At 47.4% G+C, this 24,862-nt stretch overlaps 1 protein-coding gene across 8 annotated transcripts in view; it reads left to right on the plus strand.

Moving 5' to 3' along the window:
* MEGF11 (multiple EGF like domains 11) overlaps positions 1-24,862 on the plus strand; it is a 416,852-nt gene that overhangs the window by 362,107 nt on the left and 29,883 nt on the right. For 4 of the 8 annotated variants that reach the window (XM_090028981.1, XM_090028982.1, XM_090028984.1 and 1 more), the window contains 6 exons: positions 1,923-2,051; positions 10,843-10,971; positions 11,645-11,773; positions 17,007-17,135; positions 17,265-17,498; positions 24,271-24,389. In XM_090028981.1, coding sequence (XP_089885107.1) covers positions 1,923-2,051; positions 10,843-10,971; positions 11,645-11,773; positions 17,007-17,135; positions 17,265-17,498; positions 24,271-24,389 — 869 coding nt within the window. The remainder of the gene's footprint in view (positions 1-1,922; positions 2,052-10,842; positions 10,972-11,644; positions 11,774-17,006; positions 17,136-17,264; positions 17,499-24,270; positions 24,390-24,862) is intronic. The other 4 variants (XM_090028985.1, XM_090028987.1, XM_090028986.1 and 1 more) reach the window with 1 other exon arrangement.

Genomic DNA, 24,862 nt, shown 5'->3' on the forward strand with positions numbered 1-24,862 from the left:
TACGGTCAGTGCCTGAAGGAAGATGGTCAGTTTGGCCCTGCAGGCAGTACAGAGAGGAGCTCCTGAACCAGAGGGCTATGGGAGAACAACTGACTGAAACTTGAGCTGCCCTGGAAACTGCAAGTAAGGAGCTTATGGCCTGCAGGCAAGCTAAGACCTAGAATGGGGAAGAGTTTTGTTATCTGGCCAGTGGGCTTGTGTGTATGTTCTAGTTTATACCGGTGGACCGGCTGTGGCTAGAAGGGGTGATGAGGAGACCACTGTGGCGCCCAAGGGGCCCATGTCATTTCCAGTCCTGCAAGGGACCAGGCTTAAGAGACAGGCAAGCAGAAGCCTAGAGTGTTAAAGCCTAGACTAAGACAGCCAATAGAAATGGCCTCAAGCTGAGAGGCTAGGGCCGTAGCCCAACAGAGGCAGAAACCACAGCCGGGGGCCCAAAGCCCAAGGGGGGCAGGAGCTAGAACTAAGGGCTCAGAGCCCAAGAGGGGTGAGACAGAGGCTCGGTCCCAGGATCTGAAGTCCAGAACAATGGGCCTGGGCCTGGGCCTGGGTCTGGACTGTGGACCTGGGGAGAAGGAAGGGGTGGAAGCCAGGAAGCCCGAGTCCTCAACAAGGGTGTGGAGGCCCGGAGGGGCCTGACAGTGACATCTGCAAGGCATGGGCCTTACTGAATGCGTGGAAGCAGGCAACTAATTCAGCTCTTAAGGCAACAAGGGGGCACTAACAGGCCAAGAAGGCCCACTTAACACTTGAGGGCAGGATTGGGACCAATGCGATCCAGGAGGGGACTGCTAGCTGAAGGATGGATGAGGGCCCATGCTAGGACCCTTGGGCATCCTTTCTTTTCATAATCCAATTGTTACAAGAAAGGCGTGCCGGGAAGGAGGAAATGGAGGGTACCCTAGGAGCTGTAGCAGGTCAGGAGTCATATAACTGCTCCTAAGGCCTGATCCTGTTATAGTCAGTAACTTCAAGTGCTCTATGTAAGATGTGTCCTGTTGCTCTTCTTCCAGCCCTACTTTCCTCTGATCCTATGTTAGACAGACCCTTGGCTGGGCTGGTTTAGTCATGGATGAGCCTGCCGTGAGCAAAAAGGTGCACTGGATGACCCTTCCAACCTACTTGCCTATGGTGCTATGCTCCTTTTTGGTGTTTCATCACAGAACACTTGCAGCAGATGCCGGGGAGGTGTGGTTAGCTCCTTAACGTGGCTTCCAGCGATCCTTACTCCATGTTCTCGGATATCAGTGCAAATAAGTATGGTCATCTCCTTGGCTGCTTCCCACTGTTTTGCCACCCACCACCAGGAAGGACATTATTTTCCGCTAAAACGTTCCTGCCTTTATCTTTGTCCCTTGATCTTCTAAGTTATCCACTTCATGCCTCACAAGGCTCACACCTTGCAGCACCATTCAGGCAATCCCCTGGCACCCTATTTGAGAATCATTGTGCTATTTACTGCTCTGCTCTGAGCTCCTTCAACTTATTGTCCTGGTACCAACATGCCTCAAGCTGCATCCTTCCCATTCTTTCTCTAATTTTCAGTTTCTGTGATCTTAGCAATTACTTGTAACTGTACCAGGTACCATATTTTCAATCAGAAACATTTATTTCCTTGAACGATAAAAATGTTACCAACCAAAATGGATTTAGAATCACAGGGAAGTGGGATGGGAAGGGGCCTTGGAAGGTCATCTAGGCCAGCCCCCCTACTCAAGGAGAGATCATCCCTATCTAAGCCATCACTGACAAGTGTCCATTTAACCTATTTGCTTCTGCCTTTTAGGTTTTTCAGCATGAGTTTTACCTATGTCGCTGAAGCTGTTTGTCACGTAGGCAAAATATTATTATAGATGCCAATTCCTGTCACTTCCTAATGCTCATACTGAACGGCTTGCATCAACTGTCTTGTATTTCCACAGTGTGTTCCAGTGGAAAATATGGGAAGAACTGTGCTGAAATCTGTCAGTGTACCAACAACGGGACTTGCAACCCTATTGATGGATCTTGTCAGTGCTTTCCAGGTTGGATAGGCAAAGACTGCTCTCAGAGTAAGCAAGATATTCTCCACTGTTTCATTTGCAATTAAAAATACCATTTTTTCCTTTTGAGCCTTTTAATGCTTTAAAATTAAGGACAAAATGATCAATTTCCAGGGAATTCCCTAAAGTGTTAGTGCAGCCAGTGCTTCACTCTCTTTATAGCTTATTTCTTTTAATTAATCTATGTTAGCTTTGGCCTGAATTAGTTTCTGCATTTGGAATTTGCACAGGCAGCTACTATCTTCTATTACAGTAAAGTGAGGTCACCAGCTCTTATCGGAGAAGAAAGATCTGCACTGCCTTTTAATTTCTAGTTGAAGTTCCTTTTTTTAAATCACTTTCTTTCAGTTCTTACATTAGAAATTATTAACCAGTAAATGTTTTTCTGGCCCAGACACATACAGTTGAGAAATTAAGAAGATGATATATTTCTATTAAATTTAATTTAATTGTAAAAGTCAGTGTGGGTTTGGAAGGAGACATGGTATCTTTTTGAAAATTGCCCAGGTAAAAAGATTGGCATTGGCAATCCCAACGTGTCATTTCCTGAAAGCGTTCCTTAATTGAAGATAGATCACAGAGGGAAACAATATCCTATCATTCAAAAATGTTACTTCATATTCAGGATACAACTAGCATATTAGACGGCATTCATAGTAAAATATATTAAACTTGCAGTGATAAAGTAGGAATCGGATAAAAACAGACAGCTGTAATTTTGCTTTTATTGTGTGTCTTCCACAGACAGAATATTGCTGTCACTCAAAAAAACCAGTTCCACCAATTGCTCATTATATTTAGCCATGTAATTGGGACATTACTGTTAGTTTCTGTTAACCTTGGGGAAAAATGGAGTCCTCACTGGTTGCCAGAAAGACTGACCAGTTCTGCAGCAGCAAGTTCCTGTTGAGGCAGGAGGAAGATGGTCCGAGCTACTTCATGCTTTGGACTGACAAAGCATATTGAAGTAAACTTGGGTTCACAAAAGTTTGTACTCCCTGTATATATCACATTTAGTTAATCTATAAAACTGTGCATCTACCCTGCCTTCTCACTGACTTCAGGCTAGTGTGGCTAACTACCTTGCAAAGTGTACTGCCATGATTCTGCCAGTTTCCTCAGGGTTGCCCCTTCCTGGAGAAAGTGTGAAGGCTACTGACATGACCGTAGCCCAGTGCCAACCAGTGCTGGATAGACAATAGGGGTGTGCGAAGTGGGCAGTATTGGATTTGGATTCGGATTCGGCCTGATTTGGGGGAGAGTGATTCAATTCACTGATTCAGATCAGTGTCCTGATTCAATTCGGCTGAATCTGAAGATTCGATTCTGATTCAGAGAATCAGCGATTTGGCCATAGACATAGATTTATATGTTTTTTCTACGTACCTTGAGGTACCAGGTGCAGCTCATGAACGCTGAGATGGTGGGGCAGATGGAGTGTCCCACGGGAGCATGGGAGTGTCCCCTATGCACTCAGCAGCAGACTCAGAAGTGGACCGGAAGTATTTCCAGGTCTGCTGCCAAGCGTGCAGGGGATCCCCACCCCCTGCACCTCCCAGCTTGGTGATCGGCCACAGGGAGGACCCTGCATGCTCCCCGAGACCCAGGAGGCACTAGTAGCTGAGCCAGGGGGCGGGGGGTCCCCTGCACACTCAGTGGTGGACCCGGAAGTGGACCAGCAGTACATGCGGGGGGGACCCCTGCGCTCCCATGAGACGCTCCGTCCACCCACCATCTCAGCGTTCATGAGCCACGCCTGGTATCTCGAGGTACGTAGAAAAAACATATAAAGCTGTGTCTACGGCTGAATTGTCGAATCTCTCTGAATTGATTTGGAGGCTTCTGATTCGATTCGGAGAGATTAATGGGTGTCCCGATTTGATTAGGATTCAGAGATTCCGCTGCCAAATTAGGCTGAATCTCGTCCAAATTAAATCAGTGTCCGAAGCAAATCAGTGACTGAAGCTTCGCACAGCCCTAGTAGACACATGTTCCAGGGCCTGTATCGCTTTCCCTAGATTGGCCCTGCCAAACACCAAGGGTCCTGTGGGTGAGAGGGGGAGCTACAAAGGAGATGACTGGGACTTCTTGATGCCAGCTCTAGAGAAGTTAGGGAATCTTGTTAATACCCTTGTGCAAAGTCAGTGTAGCCAGAAGGGCTCACCTCTGGTTCTAGGGTGCCTGCTTTGGACCTAATCCCATCTCAACTCACATCTACAAGCTCCATGACCTTTCCTAGGATTCAGCCCATGGCAAAGATTTCTCTGCATGTCCAGACTGACTTACATCTGTCACATGCTAGGAATGAGCATTTACCTACAGAGCTGGAGCCAAAGGTATTTCATACTCAGCTAGCACACAAAGATATATGTATAGGATATATGGCTTACTTCATATACCCATATATCTAGTTTATTCCTAGCATCTACTTACAAAAGCTCATGCTTTTCTGAACTGCTTAGTTTCTGAGGTGCCACACTCACCCACCTTCTGCCTCACTTTAAACTAAAATACCTAATGACCTCTGTCTATACCCTGAAGCATCTACCAGGTCCTCTGGTCACAAACTGAGTACCCCAAACACTAAAATGGACTGTATTTCCTTCTCATACAAGTCCAATGGAAATATTCACTCTCTATATTTAAGTTTCGTATAAACTATGTTTTGCCTTATAAATTGATTTGTTCAACATGAAACCATAGAAAGTGATTCTTTTTTAAAAACCATCCAGAATATAGGTGCTTCACTGATGCACTTTATCATTTAGGATGGTCACACCTGGCACTAACAATTCTGGAAGTTAGTCCAGCTATATCTTGGACATGAGAACTTTATGTCAACTTTGAAAGAAGTATTAAGATAGCACCTTTTGAAATATGTACCAGACTTGAAGATCTTAATTCAGCTATGAGTCCTCATCAATGTAAATAATCTGATTGTGTGGTTTTAAATTTGCAGTGATATTAAAGGTCCTTTGCATTATTTTCACAATGCGAATAGTGCTCTCTAGTTCAAACTACTTCAGTAAGGAAAATTAAATTACTTTCATGTCTTAAAAACCCATCTAAATTGACTCTGCAGATAATGCCACCAAGGCAGTAAGAATGAATAGAACAATCAGGGCAATCGACTAGTTAGCTCAGGTGCCTGCACACGAATGCACCGAGCCTGGGAAACAAGCAGAAGGAACTGGAAGTCCTTGCTCTATCACGGAGCCATGACATGATTGGAATAACAGAGGGTTGGTGGGAGCTTGCATGGCTGGAGCACTGTCATGGATGGGCACAAATGGTTCAGGAAGGACAGGCAGGGGAGAAGAGGAGGAGGAGCTGCATATGATCCCTCAGAGCTGCAGTGAGAAATTGGAGATAGGCCTGTTGAGTCTCTTGGTTAGGGTCAGAGGGGAGAGCAACAAGGGTGATGTCGTGGTAGGGTCTGCTATAAACCACCAGACCAGGAGGAAGTGGTGGATGAGACTTTCTTCAAACACCTAGTAGATGTTTCCCAGCCACAGGCCCTGGTTCTCGTGGGGGATTTCAATCACCCTGACATCTGCTGGGAGGGCAACACAGCAGTGCACAGGCGATCCAGGAAGTTTTTGGAGAGTGTGGGGGACAATGTCCTGGTGCAAGGGCTGGAGCGGCCAACGAGGGGCCATGCTCTGCTTGACCTCCTGCTCACAAACAGGGAAGAATTGGTGGGGAATGTAGGAGTAGATGGCAACTTGGGCAGCAGCAACCATGAGCAACCAGGATCCTGAGGAGAGGAAAGAAGGAGAGCAGCAGAGTAAGGACCGTGGACTTCAGAAAAGCAGACTTCGACTCACTCAGGGAACTCATGGGCAGGATCCCCTGGGAAGCCAGAGGAGTCCAGGAGAGCTGGTTGTACTTCAGAGAAGTCTTACTGAGAGTGCAGGAACAAACCATCCCAATGCGCAGGAAGACTAGCAAGTATGGCAGAAGACCAGCTTGGCTTAGCAGGGAACTCTTCAGTAAACTAAATCACATAAAGGAAGCTTGTAAGAAGGGGAAACTTGGACAAATAACTAGGGAAGAATATAAGAGCGTTGCTGGGGCATGCAGGGATGAAGTCAGGAAGGCCAAAGCGCACTTGGAGTTGCAGCTAGCAAGGGATGTGAAGGGGAACAAGAAGGGTTATACAAGTATGTCGGTAGCGAGAGGAGGATCAGGGGAAGTGTGGGTCCCTTACTGAATGGGGGCGACAACCTGGTGACAGAGGATGTAGAAAAGGCTGAGGCCTTTTTTGCCTCAGTCTTCGCAGGCAAGGTCAGCTCCCAGACTACTGCACCGGGCACCATGGTTCGGGGAGGAGGTGAGCAGCCCTCAGTGGTGAAAGAACAGATTAGGGACTACTTAGAAAGGCTGGACATGTGCAAGTCAACCAAAGACTGCAGAGCTGGTGCCATTGGGAAGGCTTTGGCTTCCATGACCACAGTCCACTCTTGGGCAAGAGAGGCAGCGAGCTGCTGGGAAGAGATGGCCTCCACCTTTCTCCACTGGGGAGGAGGGTCTTCTCAGGGGGGACTACCACCTCTGCTGGCCCGCTGAGCAACCCTTGTGAAGCCAGCAGGCCAAGGCACTTAAGGGAGCCCACCCCTGCCCCAGCCCTGGTTCAATCTGTGGGCAAGGCAAGAACCCTAAAGGGGACACTTGCCTGCCTGTACACAAATGCCAGGAGCTTGGGAAATAAGCAGGAGGAACTTGTCCTCCAGCTTAACGCAAATAATTACAATGTCATAGGGATAACGGAGACCTGGTGGGACTCCACCCATGACTGGACCACGGATGTAGATGGCTATACCCTGTACAGGAGGGATCAAGTAGATAAAAGGGGCGGGGGTGTAGCTCTCTATGTTAAGGAAAGCTACGCCTCCCTGCAAGCTGATGTTGGTGACCAGAGTGGACAACTGGAGACCCTCTGGGTTAAAATCCGTGGGGAACACGGCACAGAGGACAATGGTGGGAGTCTACTACGACCTCCCACCCAAAGTCAAGAGCTTGACCAGTAGTTCGCCCGGGAACTGGCTGAGGCCACATGCTCCAGGACCACGGTTGTCATGGGTGACTTCAATTACCCGGACATCTCGTGGGAGGATCACTCAGCAAAAACCGAGTGGTCGCAAAGCTTCCTTTCATGCGTGGATGACCTCTACCTGACTCAAGAAGTCTACGGGCCAATGAGAGGGAAAGCGCTGCTCGACCTGGTACTGGCTACGGGGGATGACCTAATCGGCGACCCAGTGATTGATGGGAAGCTGGGTGACAGCGACCACGAGCTGATCACCTTCACCATCTGCCGTAAAGCTGACAAGTCAGTCAGTAACACGGAAGTCCTTGACTTCAGGAAAGCCGACTTTGACAAGCTCAGGAGGCTTGTCAGTGAGGCCCTAAGGGACCACGACCACAGGGGAGGGCAGTTCAGGAAGAGTGGTTACTCCTCGAGGGAGCAATCCTCAATGCACAAGCTAAGGCTATTCCATCTTGGAGGAAAGGCAGCAAGAGGGCACAGCAGCCCCCCTGGCTCTCCAGAGATCTAGCAGACTTCCTAAGGCTAAAAAGAAAGGCCTACAAAGGATGGAAGACAGGATTCACCTCCAAGGAGGATTATTCTGCACTGGTCCGGTCCTGCAGGGAGCAAACCAGGAAAGCCAAGGCTGCAGCTAAACTCCAACTAGCTTTGAGCATCAAGGACAATAAAAAGTCCTTTTTCAGGTATGTGGGGAGCCAGAGGAAAAGCAAGGGCAACATTGGACCCCTCCTGAACCAGATGGGACAGCTGACAACTGATGCCCAGCAAAAGCCAACCTATTAAATGGGTACTTTGCGTCGGTCTTTCCTCAGTCCCATGGGACGCCCATGCCCGCTACGGGACAGGGAGGTCCGGGTGAGGGAGATCCCCTCCCCTCCATCAATGCTGACTGCATGAAGGAACACCTTGAGAGGCTGGATACCTTCAAGTCAGCCGGCCCTGACAATCTACACCCAAGGTACTCAAGGAGCTGGCGAGCATCATAGCCCAGCCCCTGGCACAGGTCTTTGAGAGCTCCTGGCGCTCTGGTGAAGTGCCCAAAGACCGGAAGAAGGCCAATGTGGTGCCTATCTTCAAGAAAGGGAGGAAAGTGGATCCAGCTAACTATAGGCTCATCAGCCTGACTTCTGTCCTGGGGAAGATCTTAGAAAAGTTTATTAAAGATGCCATCCTTAATGGACTGGCCAATGCCAACATCCTGGACAGGCTCAGCAAATGGGTGGATGAGAACCTGATGGTGTTCACCGAAAAATGCAAGGTCCTCCACCTTGGGAAGAAAAACCTGCAACATCCTTATAGGCTCGGCAGTGCTACGCTGGCTAGCACTACAGATGAAAGGGACTTGGGGGTCGTCATTGACCGCAAGATGAACATGAGCCTGCAATGCGATGCTGCAGCTAGTAAAGTGACCAAAACGCTGGCTTGCAAATCCTGGGACGTCATTCTCCCCTTGTACTCGGCCTTGGTGAGGCCACAGCTGGAGTACTGTGTCCAGTTTTGGGCCCCACAATTCAAAAAGGATGTGGAGAAGCTTGAGAGAATGCAGAGGAGAGCCACGCGCATGATCAGAGGTCAGGAAAACAGATCTTACGACGACAGGCTGAGAGCCATGGGACTCTTTAGCCTGGAAAAGCGCAGGCTCGGGGTGATCTGATGGCCACCTATAAGTTTATCAGGGGTGACCACCAGGATCTGGGGGAACGTTTGTTCACCGGAGCACCCCAAAGGATGACGAGGTCGAACGGTCACAAACTCCTGCAAGACCGTTTCAGGCTGGACATAAGGAAGAATTTCTTTACTGTCCGAGCCCCCAAGGTCTGGAACAGCCTGCCACCGGAGGTGGTTCAAGCACCTACATTGAACACCTTCAAGAGTAAATTGGATGCTTATCTTGCTGGGATCCTATGACCCCAGCAGACTTCCTGCCCTTCCGGCAGGGGGCTGGACTTGATCTCCCGAGGTCCCTTCCAGCCCTAATGTCTATGAAACCTATGAAAGTCCATCAGGCCAGATGGGATGCACCTGAGGGTACTGATGGAGTTGGCTGATGTGATTGCAGAGCTATTGGCCATCATCTTTGAAAACTCGTGGCTTTCAGAAGAGGTCCCAGATGACTGGAAAAGGGCAAACATAGAGCCCATAATTTAGAAAGGGAAAAAGGAGAATTGAGCGAACTACAGACCAATCAGTCCCTGGAAAAATCATGGAGCAGATCCTCAAGGAATCCATTTCTGAGCACTTGGAGGAGAAGAAGGTGATTAGGAGCAGTTGGCAGGGATTCACCAGGGGCAAGTCAGGCCTGACCAACCTGATTGCCTTCTGTGGCAAGAGGACCGGCTCTGTGGATGCGGGGAGACCAGGGGACATGGGGTACCTGGATTTTAGCAAGGCTTTTGATACGGTGTCTCACACCATTCTGGCAGGCAAGCTAAGGAAGTACAGGCTGGATGAATGAATTGTAAAGTGGATAGAAAACTCGCTGGAGCATTGGGCTCAGAGGAGAGTAATCAATAGCTCAATGTTTAGTTGGCAGCCAGTATCAAGTGGAGTGCCCCAGGGTCAGTCCTGGGGCCGGTTTTGTTCAGTGTCTTCATCAACGATGTGGAAGGTGGTATAGAGCGCACCCGCAGCAAGTTTGCATATGACACCATCCTGGGGGGACTAATAGATACTCTGGAGGGTAGGGATGGGACCTAGACAAATTGGAGGATTGGGCCAAAAGAAATCCAGTGAGGACACGGCCAAGTGCAAAGTCCTGCACTTAGGATGGAACAATCCCATGCACAAGTACAGGCTGGGGGCTGAGTGGCTGGGCAGCAGCTCTGCAGAAAAGGACCTGGGGGTTACAGTGGACAATAAACTGAATAGGAGCCAGAAGTGTGCCTTTGTTACCAAGAAAGCTAGTGGCATCCTGGGCTGCACTGGTAGGAGCATTCCCAGCAGATGGAGGGCAGTGATTCTTCCCCTCTACTCAGCACTGGTGAGGCCACACCTGGAGTCCTGTGTCCAGGTTTGTGTCACCCTCCACTACAGAACGGATGTGGACAAATTGGAGAGAGTCCAGATGAGGGCAACAAAAATAGTGATGGGGCTGGGCGACATGACTGGTGAGGATAGGCTGAGGGAACTAGGCTGATGTAGTCTGGAGAACAGAAGACCAAGGGGGGATTGAATAGCAGTCTTCAACAGCCTGCAGGGGGGTTCAAAAGAGATGGATCTGGACTGTTCTCAGTGCTGGCAGACAGAACAAAGAGCAATGGTTTCAAGTTGCAGCAAGGGAAGTATAGGTTAGATATGAGGAAGAATTTTGTCACAAGGAGGGTAGTAAACGCTGGAACAAGTTACCCAGAGAGGTGGTGGACTCTCCATCTTCAGAGGTTGGCTGGGATGATCTAGGTGGGGCTGGTCCTGCTTTGAGCAGGGGGCTGGACTAGATGCGACCTCCTGAGGTCCCTTCCAGCCCTCATTTTCTATGTTTCTGTGATTTAATGCTGTCTGGGTTACTACATAGACAGCCCACCTATGAGTCAAAGACCCAGTCCTGTAGAGTAATTTTCATGGGTGAAGTATGGCACTTCAGTGGTGACAGGGGGACTCTCTACACAGGTATAGAGTCCCCCTGACAGTACAAATGATTGCAGGACCCTGTATAAGAGCTGGCAAGCACTGCCGTTGTCACTGCTTAACAAACTTAGTTGACAAGCTTCTGTTTGGTTGGGGTGTTGATTGTGATCTCTCTTTGTTTTGTAGCATGTCCCGTTGGGTTTTGGGGTCCAGATTGCTTTCATACATGCAGCTGCCACAATGGAGCAATGTGCAGTCCTCATGATGGAGAATGTAGATGTACTCATGGTTGGACTGGGCTCTACTGTACTCAGCGTAAGCCGTTTAGAAACTTTATTCTACAGTGGGTGAATCTGTCAAAGTGTGTGCTGCTGCCTTGTGTGTGTTCATGGTATTGCAGCCCTGGGTAGAGAATCACTTTATGGGGAAATCGGTCCTGAAGATACTGGAGGTGCTTACTGAAGGGGAACCAACCATGTAGGGTTTTTTATTCCTTTTTATATTTGTACAAGTTGTACATAAACCTCTACACCTCGGCATCAAGGGCTTGGTCTAGAAAAAGCACAGGAGGCTTCTTTTCCTTCTGAGACCACATTTTGTAGCCTTGTGCAGGGCCCTACAAAAAAGAACACAGAAGTGTAGAATACACTCGGGCAGACACTTTTTTTCCCCAATAATTCATTGCCCTGCCGCCTTTAAGACAGCTTTTTTCTGTAACCATAATCTCTGGCTCCTTGAAAGTACAGCTTATATAGGCAGGTCAAGTGTTTCCTTTCAGACAATTAAGAGGTCATTTAGAAAGATGTAAGAAAAGCTTCTTCAAGGAAGTTGTAGAATCTTTTCTGCATTTTGATCATCAAATAAAAAATGAATGTACAGAGGCTGAGGGCACGTATAACTTGAAGTCTTCTATGTCTTGTATTTTTAATGCTGCTGCAATAAGGTTCCAGTGTATCTCCTTGCCTTTCCTTGTTCTGATTTGTGACAGGTTGTCCAGCAGCCTTTTATGGAAAAAACTGTGCCAATGTCTGCCAGTGTCAGAATGGAGCGGATTGTGACCACATCACTGGGCAGTGCACTTGCAGAACTGGATTTACGGGCAAACAGTGTGAGCAAAGTAAGTAGCAGCATTTCTCCATTTACCTTTTTTCTTTCGTTTCCTTGGCAATTCCTGGTGGAAACAGACATCTGCTAGTAACAGTTCAGCTTTGAGGAGGTTTCCTAGAATGGATGTAGGTTGTAAACATCTTTGAAGCTGGCAGTGATTCAGGCTGATCACTCATCTTCTCTCCAGCGTGTGCTGTTGTGTGTCTGGTCTAAAGGGACGGGACCCATGTTTGCCACCCAGGTAGACATTCGCACTAAATGCATCATCGTGAGCTAGGACTCCATCAATACCAGTGCAGGATGAAGTGTGTTCCCAGTGAGAGGATGCTCAGAAATTACAACAGGTGCTGCACTTGAACCAATCAGACATTTCAGCCTAACCTGAGCGAGTTCCTTTACTGGACCATTCAGTGTAAAGGTGGGAACAGCGGCATGGAAAAAGGGTGTGTTGGAGAAGGGCTGGCAGAATCATGCCCAGGAAGCAGCTATGGACATTTCCTTACAACCATGTCTTATATGTTTGCAGCCTTGCAGCCAGCTAGACATGGTTTTCAGCTGAGTACCCAGAGCAGAATGCCACACACCTGTTAACACAAATGAAACTGGTGGGGCAGATTGTCAAAGGCCCAAGCAGCAGCTGCATCTGTGTTTGAGTGGCAAATTGGCTGGTCAGGCAGGCCATCAGGAAGTTACGTGTACAGACGTGGGGTGCTGTGTGCACTGGCTGTGCTTGGTATTTCCTGACCTTTTGGGCACATGCAGCATGCTGCAGTTCATAGCTCCCAATTTCCAAGGCACATCAGGATGTCAGGACAAAGTCCCATTGATAAACCTTGGTCAGAAGCTTTCTACACTGTTGCTGGGTCTTGCTAATGCCCTCAGGGCTTCACTCCCCTGGGCACCAAAATCACATTAAAATGACTTAAGAAACAGGAGGAAATGGTTTTCCATTTATCTCCCTGCCTGACCTCCCAAGGGATTCCTGGAACTCACAGCCCCTTCCCATTGAAACATTTCACCCACCAGGCTTAGGACCACAGAATCGTGGCAGAGACTTCAAGGGTTATCTCATCCACAATCAGCTACAGGCAGTCTGCTCTGTCTCAGGAAGTGTAGGGAGTTTTTTGAAAGGCAAAAATAGTGCAGCACCAGTTTCACATGGCCAGCTGGTGGGAACTGGGCCCCTTGTGCCTTTCTAGGCTTTTGAAGGTCTTCCCTACCTCATCAGCCACCAGTGCTGCCATTGGGGTCAGGATGTACCTTACAGATTAGTTCAATCAGAGATGCACAAGCTTTCATGAGCAACAGCTAGCTCACCTAGCATCTGATGAAATGAGCACTTTCTCACGAAAGCTTATGCATCTCTGGTTCAGTTAGTCTACAAGGTGTATCTCTACCCTGCCTTCTGCCTGACTTCAGACTAATGGGGCTACCTACCTCTGCAGTTATGGTGTGTTCTTTGTTCACTGCTAGGGGGGACCTCATACCACATCAGTACTGCCCAGAGGTGGGGGCCTCAGCCCTGCTGTGTGCTCAGTCCCTTGAGGTTCATAGATTTCATAGACATCAGGGCTGGAAGGGACCTCGGGAGATCATCGAGTCCAGCCCCCTGCCCAAAGGGAGGAAGTCAGCTGGGGTCATAGGATCCCAGCAAGATAAGCATCCAATTTACTCTTGAAGGTGTTCAATGTAGGCGCTTGAACCACCTCCGCTGGCAGACTATTCCAGACCTTGGGGGCTCGGACAGTAAAGAAATTCTTCCTTACGTCCAGCCTGAAACGGACTTGCAGGAGTTTGTGACCGTTCAACCTCGTCATCCCTTGGGGCGCTCTGGTGAACAAACGTTCCCCCAGATCCTGGTGGTCACCCCTGATAAACTTATAGGTGGCCATCAGATCACCCCTGAGCCTGCACTTTTCCAGGCTAAAGAGTCCCATGGCTCTCACCCTGTCATCGTAAGATCTGTTTTCCTGACCTCTGATCATGCGCGTGGCTCTCCTCTGGACTCTCTCAAGCTTCTCCACATCCTTTTTGAATTGTGGTGCCCAAAACTGGACGCAGGACTCCAGCTGTGGCCTCACCAAGGCCGAGTACAAGGGGAGAATGACGTCCCGGGATTTGCTCGAGAAGCATCTATGGATGCAAGCCAGCGTTTTGGTCGCTTTACTAGCCGCAGCATCCCCTCAGACTTGCAGACTTGATATGGTATCACCAGGCAGAGCCTTTAAGGGCCAGAACCACAGACACAGCCTTCAGAAAGAGGTGATGTGTGACCTGCACCACCCCACAAGTAGCCCTTGGTGGAGACATAGCTCAGAGGCCCGCCCTACTTCCAAGAGCTAGTCATTAGCTCCCAATGCATAATTTACCACACAATTACTGCGGCCAAGAACACGGTGCAGAGAACAGAGCTGGCGCTCTGCCCATTCTCTGCTCATTTGCTCCAGGGAGGGAGCAAGGAGTCTACAAGCCTGGCCACAAGGTCTGAGCTGCCCACAGAAGGGGCGTAGGGGACCTTTGCTCCTTAGTCCGGGTCAGGATCTCACCTGCAGTGATGTGCTCCTGCTGTTTCTGCTGTGCAGTAGGTGTGACCCTGTGCAAAGTGTCAGGCTTTTCACTGCAAAGGGATCAGCAGGCAAGAGCTTAGCATCAGTGAAGGGCGTGGGGGCACGGCATTTGGGGAAAGATGTGTATTTAACTGGCATTGTGAGGGAGTGTTTAACAACGGACTCCAATTACCTCACAAGGAGACTGGCAGACGTTATTGTGAGTGTTGTCAGTCGCCTGCTGGCGTATTTAACACCCTGTGCTAAACAGCTTCTTGGGGCAGCAAAGTATAGGCTGCTGGAAACTGGAAGGGCTGGAGCTGAATAATTACCTGCTTGTCTAATGCAGTAAATCAGGAGAGAATCCCTCACGTTTATGTGAATTCCAGCTCACCTTCTCGTGACATTGGCCCCTGTGGTTTTCTCTGCTTGCACCCGGGTGAAGCCATAATATGTCATAATATGCTCAAATTGGGAGTCTGCTCCATCTCAAACTCCTCAGTATGTCTGAGCCCTCTTCAGCCTTTTGGATGTCTGCATGAGATGCAGGACCCCACGCTCATAATGCGCAGACAGGGACTGGTCCTGGCTGTGTGTCCATGGGCCCGGCTTGCTTGCTCAGCTCTGGACTCTGCATGTCATGCAGTCATGGTAACTATACAAACGACTGATTCGTATGTTAGCTGTCCATTGGTACGCACACTTACGGCAACTGCCCACGTAATAGGAAATTTTCTCCTGGAATAAACTAACAGGCTGTTAGCCCAGTATCTTTTCCCCAGTATGACCTAGTACCAGGTTTTGCACAGAAAGGTATAGGAAGCATTTAGGATGTCTATATATGTGCTCCAGGTGTGGGGGAGGGAAGGACATTTTAATTACAGTGGCTTCTGGACAGCTGCTCTAATTCAAATGCCACAGCATCACATATATTCAGCATCCTGCATTTCAAAAGGGCCATGGGGTCACTTAACGAGTTTTAGTTAAAGCACCTCCACCACCATTTTGAAACGTGGGAGGCTGGGTACACACGATGCTGCAGCACAGTGGAATGTTCTAATTAGACTCAGTTAATTAGAACGCGTCGAAGCATGGACATAGCACCCGTAGAGAATAACCTGCTTTTGCATTAGCGTTTCACCTGCCCATGTCAAGTAGAGCAGGGTTGGCCAACCTGTGGCATGCACAGCCTGTGTGTGGCACATGGCAAATCAAGAAGGGGACAGGCAGGACATAGTACATAGGGCAGGGAGCCCAGGGCAAGGTGCAAAAGAGCAGCAGGTTGGACCGGGGAAGGGGATCAGAGTGATGCTTGGGGGGGGTGAAGCCAATTCTTGGCATGCCTGCCAGAAAGATTGGCCCCCTAAATCATTAGAGCATGTATATGCCCTGAAACCTAAGGGTTCCTGTCCCCTTCCAAAGCCCTCTTGTTAGATAGCTCTGCTATACACCATTATGACTCTGGGGCTCTCCTTTATCCATGCAGAGGTCTAAATCTCTAAATCCTGCTTGGGCCGGTCATCAAAGCTGTGTGTGAAGGTGAAGCACACAAATGCTAATACTTTTCTAGTGATGAAATGCTGAAAACTGAGGCCACAAATGTCCCATGTTTTAAATTGACTGCAGGTTAATATAAGCATGAGTGCTAATTAGCACCATTTTATTATTTCTCATTGAGGCAATGGCATGCATAATGAGAGAGAGAGACAGTTTTATAACTTACTGAAAGTATTGCAAATCATTGTACAGATGCTGGTTAAAATTAGTTACTTAATATGAACACTTGACTACTGGAAGTTACTTATTGAAGGTTGGCATTGGGTGGGTATTACCATGCTATGCAAGCCCTCTGTAATAAAATACAGGAAGTCGCATCTTCAAACCAGCAACATTTATTATGAAGAAACGTAGCAAGTGAGTCTGCATTCAATAAAGCGCCTTCCCTATAGAAAGTAGTAAGAGATGCCAGAACTTGTTTATGGCTTTTCTTTCAATTTGTTATTGAATGTTGCCCGAAGAAGCATAATAAGCTGCCTACAGATTTATTGTAATAGGCCATCATGGTAATTGTATGAATAAATTTTTCAGTTGGACATTCAATCATTTTGTCTGTGATAGAAATACAGGAAGCCTGATATTGTATAAGCCAAGCAAACCAAGCCATTCAGGTGCTCAATTTTGTAATTCCATCTACATTATTATGCTCATCTTTTGGTATTAGTGAGGATAATTATAAATACATGTGCTCTCTCTGTTTAGAGGAACCATTGGGTTCCTCTAAATGTACATTAAAAATTACATTTGCAACTCGTATGGAAAGGTTCTGCAGAATTAATGAAGAGTGATAACCTCTCTCTAGAACATACAAAACATCTTCTGAAAGTCTGTGGAATGGACCTCATTCTCTATTAAATCCTATAGCCTATTACGATAATTGCCTGGGAGCATTTTTAATTCCTGTAGAACCAGGTTGGTTTCACCCATATAAAGTCCTATAAGACTTTTCCAGAAGGGACATTAAAACCCAAATAGCACACCCACAATTAATACAAGTTCATTGTAATATGTTCAGGTGAACATTCTGGATAAAGTCCTGCCCCCTGCTGAAGTTGCCATTGACTTTAACAGAACAAGGATTTCATCTTCTCTTGATAAAAGTTGTAAGTAGTTCTCCAACCCTTTGGTTTGCCTTTGCAGAGTGCCCACCTGGAACGTTTGGCTATGGTTGCAAACAGCTGTGCGAATGTATGAACAATGCAACGTGTGATCACGTCACAGGAACCTGCTACTGCAGCCCAGGCTTCAAAGGGATCAGGTGTGATCAAGGTACGGGGAAATTCTGTGTGCTTTAGGGTTTTTTTCCCCCCTTTACAATGATGTTCTTGCTGAAAAGAAATCTTTGAAAGATGAATTGTGCCATTCAATTTACAGTGTGTTATGAATTACTTTTAACAGCGGCTCTTATGATGGAAGAATTAAATCCCTATACTAAAATTAGCCCTGCTCTTGGATCAGAGAGGCATTCAGTGGGAGCAATCATTGGAATTATTATTCTCCTTCTAATTATTATGGTCTTGCTGGCACTGTTTGTGTGGTATCGACGGAAACAGAAGGAGAAGGGGCATGACATGCCAAGTGTATCTTACACTCCAGCCATGAGGATGACTAATACAGATTACTCACTTTCTGGTAAGGGTCTTTTTATGTTAATCGAATGTGCATTCACATTACTGCGTGTAGGGAAAAGAATGAGCTTCTGTTATGTATAATGTGCAACATTTAGCCACAGAAAAAAATTACACCTACGTTCTTCCCCCAAATGTGGTGGTCTTCATCCAGGATTGGGAAAGCAAACCTAACACAAAGCTGATATAACCTGCCCTGTGCATGGGAGATCAAGTACCATATACTGCCAGATGGCTATGGGATCTGTGCTGTGTTTATTGCATGAGGCCCAGTCCTTGCATTGAAGCCAATAAAAGTTTTCCCTACATAGGGACAGTAGGATCAGGTTTTTACAGTCGGGGAACTTCAAGGAGTGTGGTGATCCATGGATTGTACCTGGCAGTTGTGTCTTCTGTTGCAGATAGCTCCCTCCCATTAAGAGTTGCCTTTGTCCCCTCAGGAACCATCCTCCAAAACCACTATAGATAAGGCCAGATAACCAACACAGTGTCTTCTGATGTTATCAAGTGGGGTTTAATAGCAGATGGTCCCCCTTGCTTGTGTCCATCTTCTTCTCCTGTAACTGGGGGCCACTCTTCTTGATGGCTTGTCTAGGCATTAGTGACTTTTCACCCTCTCCCTTCTTCCCTAACTAATGAAGAATAGGATAGTAGGTGGTTTTCTTTCTTTTCTTTGCTGGGTTGTGCCCATCAGTGCTAGCCTTCTAGTTTGGGTTTGTTCTGCTTTCCCGTAAATGAATAACAGGCTGGTACTTCAGGTACTAGGGTGAACAGAGGCTCCCAGACCTGGTAGAGACTCATCTAGTGTGCATTTTCAACAATTCTGCATTGCCTCCCTTTCCTATCTATAGTCAGAAGATGCTTGGATCCCAGGAGGTTGTTGCCGTGTCTGAGTGATGACCTGGCTCCCTGAGTAAGCCAGGGCCTTATAGGAGGAGGTGGGAAGGATTAGAGAAGGTGATATAATTCCTTGGGAGTAATTGGCTGCCATTTCTTGACCATTCCTGAAACAGAATATGTGTTGGAGGAAATCTGTCCCTGCAGAAGAGAGAGCACAAGCTCATCAGCCTCTGTTACTACTTGGGTTTCTTCGGGGTCTGGGTCCTGTGATGGCCCCAGGACCTTGGTCCATCTGCTGTGGACATGCTTGCCTGTGGTGGCCTACCCCATTTCAGCTATCTATGCCTTCATCAGCTCAGCCTAAACTCTTGCCTGTTCCACCTAGTAGTTACAGGAAATCCACCTTAGATCCCCTCTCTAACTGGCTTTAAGTCATGGCAGAGACCACTGTAGCACATAGGTGCAAGGGTGGGTCTCATAGGACATGGTGTAAAGTCCACGCTAGGAAGCTGTGCTCCAGGCAGAGATGAACATTCTGAATGCCCCAGCCATTCATCGAGTTCAGGTTGGCCAGCCACCAACTTCTGTACAAGGCTGTCTCAATTTAATTTATCTGCATTGATTTACAATGAAGGTATGTGGTACCCACTGTCTGGGAGAGGCACAATTTGCAAATTGGAAAATAAAGAGAGAACTATTGCTGAGGTTCTGCATTTCTGGATAGATGAGCTGCCCATCCAGCCAGGGGAGTATGGACCATACCAGCTGGCTGGCTTTTTGATTTACTACTCATGGAGAGCTTCCCAGTTCACCTGATGGCATCCCCATCTGACATTCTTCCTCCAGGCAAAATGCCTGCTAGTGTTGGGGGTTTGATGCTTTCTCATCCTTAAACAGAACTAGTCTCCTCACTGGCCACATAGGTAAATTCATAAAACTAAAGATTACAGTAGCCCAGGTTTAGCCAGGGAAGCCTTCCTTCCCTGAGCTGGTGACTCTGTTTATGCCACATCCAGGGTTGCCAACTATCTATAAATGTATGGACAGTTCATCAAAAATAAAGTTAAAAATGCCAGTCCGTGAAGTCCGTGAAAAATGGAGCCACTGTTTAAAAAAACACTAAGCAACTAGGAGCTTGATTAAAGCTCTATTATCAGAAAGAAGCTGGAGGCCAGCAATGAAGGGCAGACAGAGCAGAGCAGCCCCAACTGGTATTTGAGCAGAAGCGCATCCTACACAGAGCTCTTGTGAAAGCTTTGTAGTTCACAGGAGTTTCCATAGCTTCCTTTTCCATCACCAATCATGTGCTGCTGCTGCTGTGTCCCATATGGTAGTAACACTTGTTGCCTCATAGGTAGGCAGATACTAGTCCTTCTTTTGGGGTCCATACTTGGAGGGGGTGGCAGGACTAGTGAGGGGATGGGCTGGTGGGGAGCAGCATGGTGTGGAGTGCTGTCTGGGGCATCAGGATGTGGGGATGAGTAGGAAGCCCTGAGGTGGGGGCAGCAAGGTATAAAGCCACTGCCCAAGCAGGCTTGCCAACCCAAGAAAAAAAATTAATTATATCAATCTGCAAGCTTTAATTAATCTGCAAACTTTTTACTGATACCCAAACATTTTTACTGTGGTTGGTGTTAAGCCCCTAAATTTGTCCAGGGTCTGGCAGAAGGTTTACATTTGCATTATGTAAAACATATATCAGTAAAAAAGTTTGGTTGTCCGTAAAAAGTGCAGATTGTTAGTAAAAAAAAAAAAAAAAAAAAGGCTTTGGTTGGCAACCCTAGCCATATCCTTCCTCTGAACTGCAAACTTCCAGCCGAGAGCACATTGTACCCCAAGAAGCCTGGCCACTTCCAGGTGTCAGCCTAGCTGTCAAGCTGCTGCAGGTGCAAAAGAAGCAATTTCCAGGGTGTTGACTAGCTATCTTCTGCATGCAGAAGTGACTTCTGTGTCTGGTGCAAAGGCAGAAAGTTAAATCCTTTCAGTGCCCTGTTCAGGATGGATTAGACAAAGGCTGAAATGCCCTCTTCTTGGCTTTTTGAGCAGTGCTGATTAGGGTTGGGTATAATTGTCTGGGCTTCCCTAGAGGAACACTGAATAATTTGATTACTCCAGACCCATCTCACATCTAATCCTCTGGTGGAAAGCTGAGACCATTTTCCAGATCTTTTTCCTCAAGTCAGTTCTCCTGACAATAGAATTTGGATTGCTCAGGAACCTGGAGTGGAGCTAGAGCAGCCATCACTTTTTACAGCAGTCACCAAAACAGAGCTTTTCCCTAGCCCACAGGGGCTGGTCAAAAGATATACTGTGCTGTCAGAAGTAGCAGAAAAGGACCAGCAAAGGACAAGCCACTCTGTCTTTAGATCAGAAAGCCAGGAGACAGAGCCCACACAGCTTCTTCAGCAGGGAATTGAGGAGGAGAGGCTGAGACAGGAGCACAGTTGGGAAATAGCAGCTGGCAGTCTGGCTAGATGACTACGTGTGTGTGTGTGTGTGTGTGTGTGTGTGTGTGTGTGTGTACATGCGCGTGCACATGCTGTAGTGGACCGTGAGAGAGAACTCCAGTGCTGCCTACAGGTCACTTAGACTTCAGACTGACATTGGAGTTTGGCTTGTGGACTGATGCCAGAATATTATATGAACATTTCTACCCAGTTCCAGGAGCTACTGGGGTTCTCTAAATTCACTTTCAGACATATGGAGCAGCCTTTTAACTAGCTGTAGCTGTTCTGCCACTGGCCAGGAAGGACAGAGCTTCATCACCTGTGGACTCCAGTGTGCATTTTGCCTGAATAAGGACAGCACAGAGTCCCGTGAGGTTAAGGGATGTGCAGGGCCTTGTGAATGTTTCCATCCCAGGGGTGAATTCCACACTAAGACTCCTGGGGAAAGCAGAGCACTTCACAGACACAAGAAGTGACATGGCTCCCACCATGAAGAGCTTACTGTCGAATTAGGACAGTGATGGACATGACTGGTTAAGAGCCAGCTCTGCCTAGGTGGGCTCTGTAGCCATATAGACTCCACCTGCTCTGCAGATCCTGTGCCCGGGGTAGTAGAGCCCATCATGGGATCGTGACAAGGAAGGAGGTAGAAAACAACATGCAGCTGCAGTCTTTGGGCAGGTTTGCATTTAAGGTGTTTGTTTCCTTACCGATCTCCTCCCGTTGTGACTTGATCCCAGGCCCCACTGTCATTTCCTCATTTCAAATTCACCGTCCTGATCCCACCAGGTGATAGGCGTGTGCAAATCCTTCTGTCTTCACTGTTACCTCCTGATCCCTGACTCCTATTCTATTCAGGGTCCAATTGAAGGCAGTGGGAATTTGACCTTGCAATGGGCTGAGCAGTCTGGTCATCATCCAGCCTTACTGGACCTCCTTGTCCACTGACAGGTCCACATGTCATTGCTTCACGGGTCTGAGGCAGGAGGGTTCTGCACTTGCAGAACTGAGCCTTGAGGTTCAAGTGTGGCCCTACCGCAGCAGACTCATCCTAGCTTATTACATTGCTTGTTTCCTTGCCCCTTATGGTATCATTAAATATAAATCCCTTGCTTACAGCTCAGAGTAGTACAAGTCTAGTTGTAAAGAGATTGTTTTTGAACCGGGGTGGCAGTGCTCCTGCACTGGAGTTTTTAAGCAGTGCTTGTGAGCCCTTCATGGCTAAATGAAAGTGGATGGTGCTATCAGGGTAAATCATCCTGAGTCAAACAAAATTGCATGGAAGTAATCCTGGGTGCATGAGGCTGCATGCAGCAAAGGATTACAAGGTTGTTGGCAATTCAGATTTGTGTACAAGTCAGATTCAGTCATCCAGGAAACAGGGCAGTGTGGTCCCTTTTTCTTCCAACTGCTTTTCACGGCTCATTCTTCTCCAGATGTGAGAGGGGACATCACAGATGACGCAGAGTTCGACTCAGAGATTAGCAGTCGCCTCCCAGCCAGGAGGTTGCGGGTTTGATTTTCTGCGCTCAGCTAGGATCCCGCACAACACTGACAGATACTTGAGTGATGCTGTAGGTCCATGGTTCCCCAACCCATGACTTATGGGCAGCGTGTTGCCTTCAGGTCCCTCTGGCATTGCTTGAAGCCACAGAAAATGAAAGAGTTTGAACTAAGGTTGAAAGGGAGCAAAGCGCAATGCTGCTTTCTAGCTTAGTGGTGTAGCTTAGGGGCCAGTGAAGTTGGGTACCACTGCCCTACGGCATACCACTGCTCTGCATGGGACCAACCCAGTCTGGTCTGGTGAGGCTGAAACTGAAGCTCCCTTGTCTTTAGGAGCATGGAGGACCTGAGCTAGTCTAGCAAACGTTTATTCTCCCTCTAAAGCAGGTCCTAGGCTGTGAGCAAGCTACTGCATTTCTGATGAGCCCATAATGGTTGTTCAGTTGGGGTTCTGGTCTCAGGTCTCGTTTACGGTCACAGAGTGGCGGCTGTTGCCTGTTATTCTATTGTTAGTGTCACATAATTATAGTTATAAGAGATGGCGAGGTCCTGGCAGGCCATCCCATCTCCATGGCCCCAGCACTGTGCAGAATTGCCTGTGCTGAATGTTTACTCCATATCCGTGAAAGTCTGGAGGGATTTATCCTGCCCCTCGCACTATGGCACCTGACCACCCAAACACAAATTTGGTCCCTGGGATGCTATGGGATGCAGCCAAGCCCCAGCTGAAAGAGTTAGGTATATAGACCAGTAAGCCAGCTGTGTTAGATGTGACCAGAATACAGAGCACTGGCCTCGATCTTTCCAGGCCCTGGATCCCAAAACTCTGACGTTAGCACAAAATTTGCTGATGTACCTGGAGCTAAAAGCTGAAGTTGGAGTTCCCGCACTGTAGAGCCAACCTCTTGAAGTCAAACTCTGCTGGCTGCCAAGCCAGTCTTGCCAAAAGGGCCCTGGTAACCCAGGACGGAGCATGAAGCAGTCGCTCAGCCTGTCTGGTCATAGGGGTGTTTGCAGGGGCGGCTTCTTCACGCTGCATCCTACAGGCTCACCTGTGTCCGGGCCCAGCCTGGGGGAGCCAGTCTTGGAAACGGGACACGCAGTCTGTTCAACTGAACCGAGCTCTCCACAAGATGTCAGCAGAGCAAAGCACACGAGCAGCCGTAACGCCGATGCCTGGCTTGCGTGCAAGGCCTGGCTCGGGTAAACGCGCTGGTTCGTTTTTTAACAGCCCGTCTTTGCTGCTGCTATTCAAAGGCAAATTTAAACAATTTCTCGTCAAACCTAGACAAAACAAAAGTCAGGATTGGTGCTGCTAACTAAAATGGCAGTGTAGAATAAATGCTTTCCCTGGTACGTTATTTGGTACAATAAGTGTATTCATAGCTAACAAAAGCAGTATGTAGCAGGGCCTTTTACTTACCAGTACAACTATCACTGTTTGCATTTCAGTGGTACAGCATTTCCTTTCTTATGTCTTTGATCAGATGGCGGTAGTAGATGTGCTAACTGCTTTGGCACAAATACTTATTGGACCTAATGTTACTTGCACTTCCTGTATTAAAAAGTTATAATTAAAGCTTTCTTAAATATATGATTATTTTCATGAAGTGACCATTAGCTGGTTTTCATCTGTAGGAGGAATATGTGAGATTTACCACTCTCTGGGGTTTGCATTTTTTCCACTAAATATAATGCAATTTGATAACCAGCAAATACTTTTATTTTTAATGAGCATCTTCCAGATGATAAAACTCAATGCTGTTTTACTTTTATAACTGATTTGCAGTGGTTCTTGTCATAATAGCATCAGTAAAAAACTCCACGCTGGGCTCAGGCAATCCAAGATAGTTTAACTGCTCTGGAGATATATGCAGTGTAACAAAATGCTTATCAGTTTTTTTGGAATCTGATCTCTTAAGGTATTTTACCCAAAGTACCGTTATGGCTTCCAGAGTCTTTTGTGATGACTTGTTTTCTTCCCAGATGTATCTCAAGGTAGCGGCAGTGTACACTGTTTTTCCAATCCAAGCTACCATACTCTGTCATGTGGTGTGACTTCACGCTTCTTTACCAATAATCTGGATGGGAGCAGCTCCAGTAAGGTAGATATGATCACACCCCACTCTAGCAATGTTCTTAGCAGTTGAAGGAAATGTACCAAAGTAATGTCTGTCAGCTCCTGGTTTCTGCCAGCCTCATCTTAAAACTCTGGCAATGGAGAACTCTAATACATTAGCCTAAATTATGGAAAAAATGGTCCGCTCTCCTATACAGACTATACATGTATCTGCATAGCTTCTATGCTGGATACTTGGAGTTTCAACCCAACAACTCTGGGACAGTTGGCTCCAGTTTCTCCAAATTATGTTCCTCTTTTGGAAATTACTAGCAACTCCTCTCTAGAGAGATAGATCATGTAACTCCTTTTCATGCTGTGCAGTATCTTGTTCAATGCTTGTTCCTATTGACTTCGATGGGACTATTCACAGAGTACTACTCCGTGTAAGTAAGGGCTTCACAGCCTTTGGCATGTGATGGAGATACCATTCAATAATGAGAATAACTCTTCATGTGG

Source organism: Crocodylus siamensis, chromosome 15 (genome assembly GCF_052110815.1).
Source record: "Crocodylus siamensis isolate JL-2025a chromosome 15, ASM5211081v1, whole genome shotgun sequence".
Classification (NCBI taxonomy): Eukaryota; Metazoa; Chordata; order Crocodylia; family Crocodylidae; genus Crocodylus; species Crocodylus siamensis.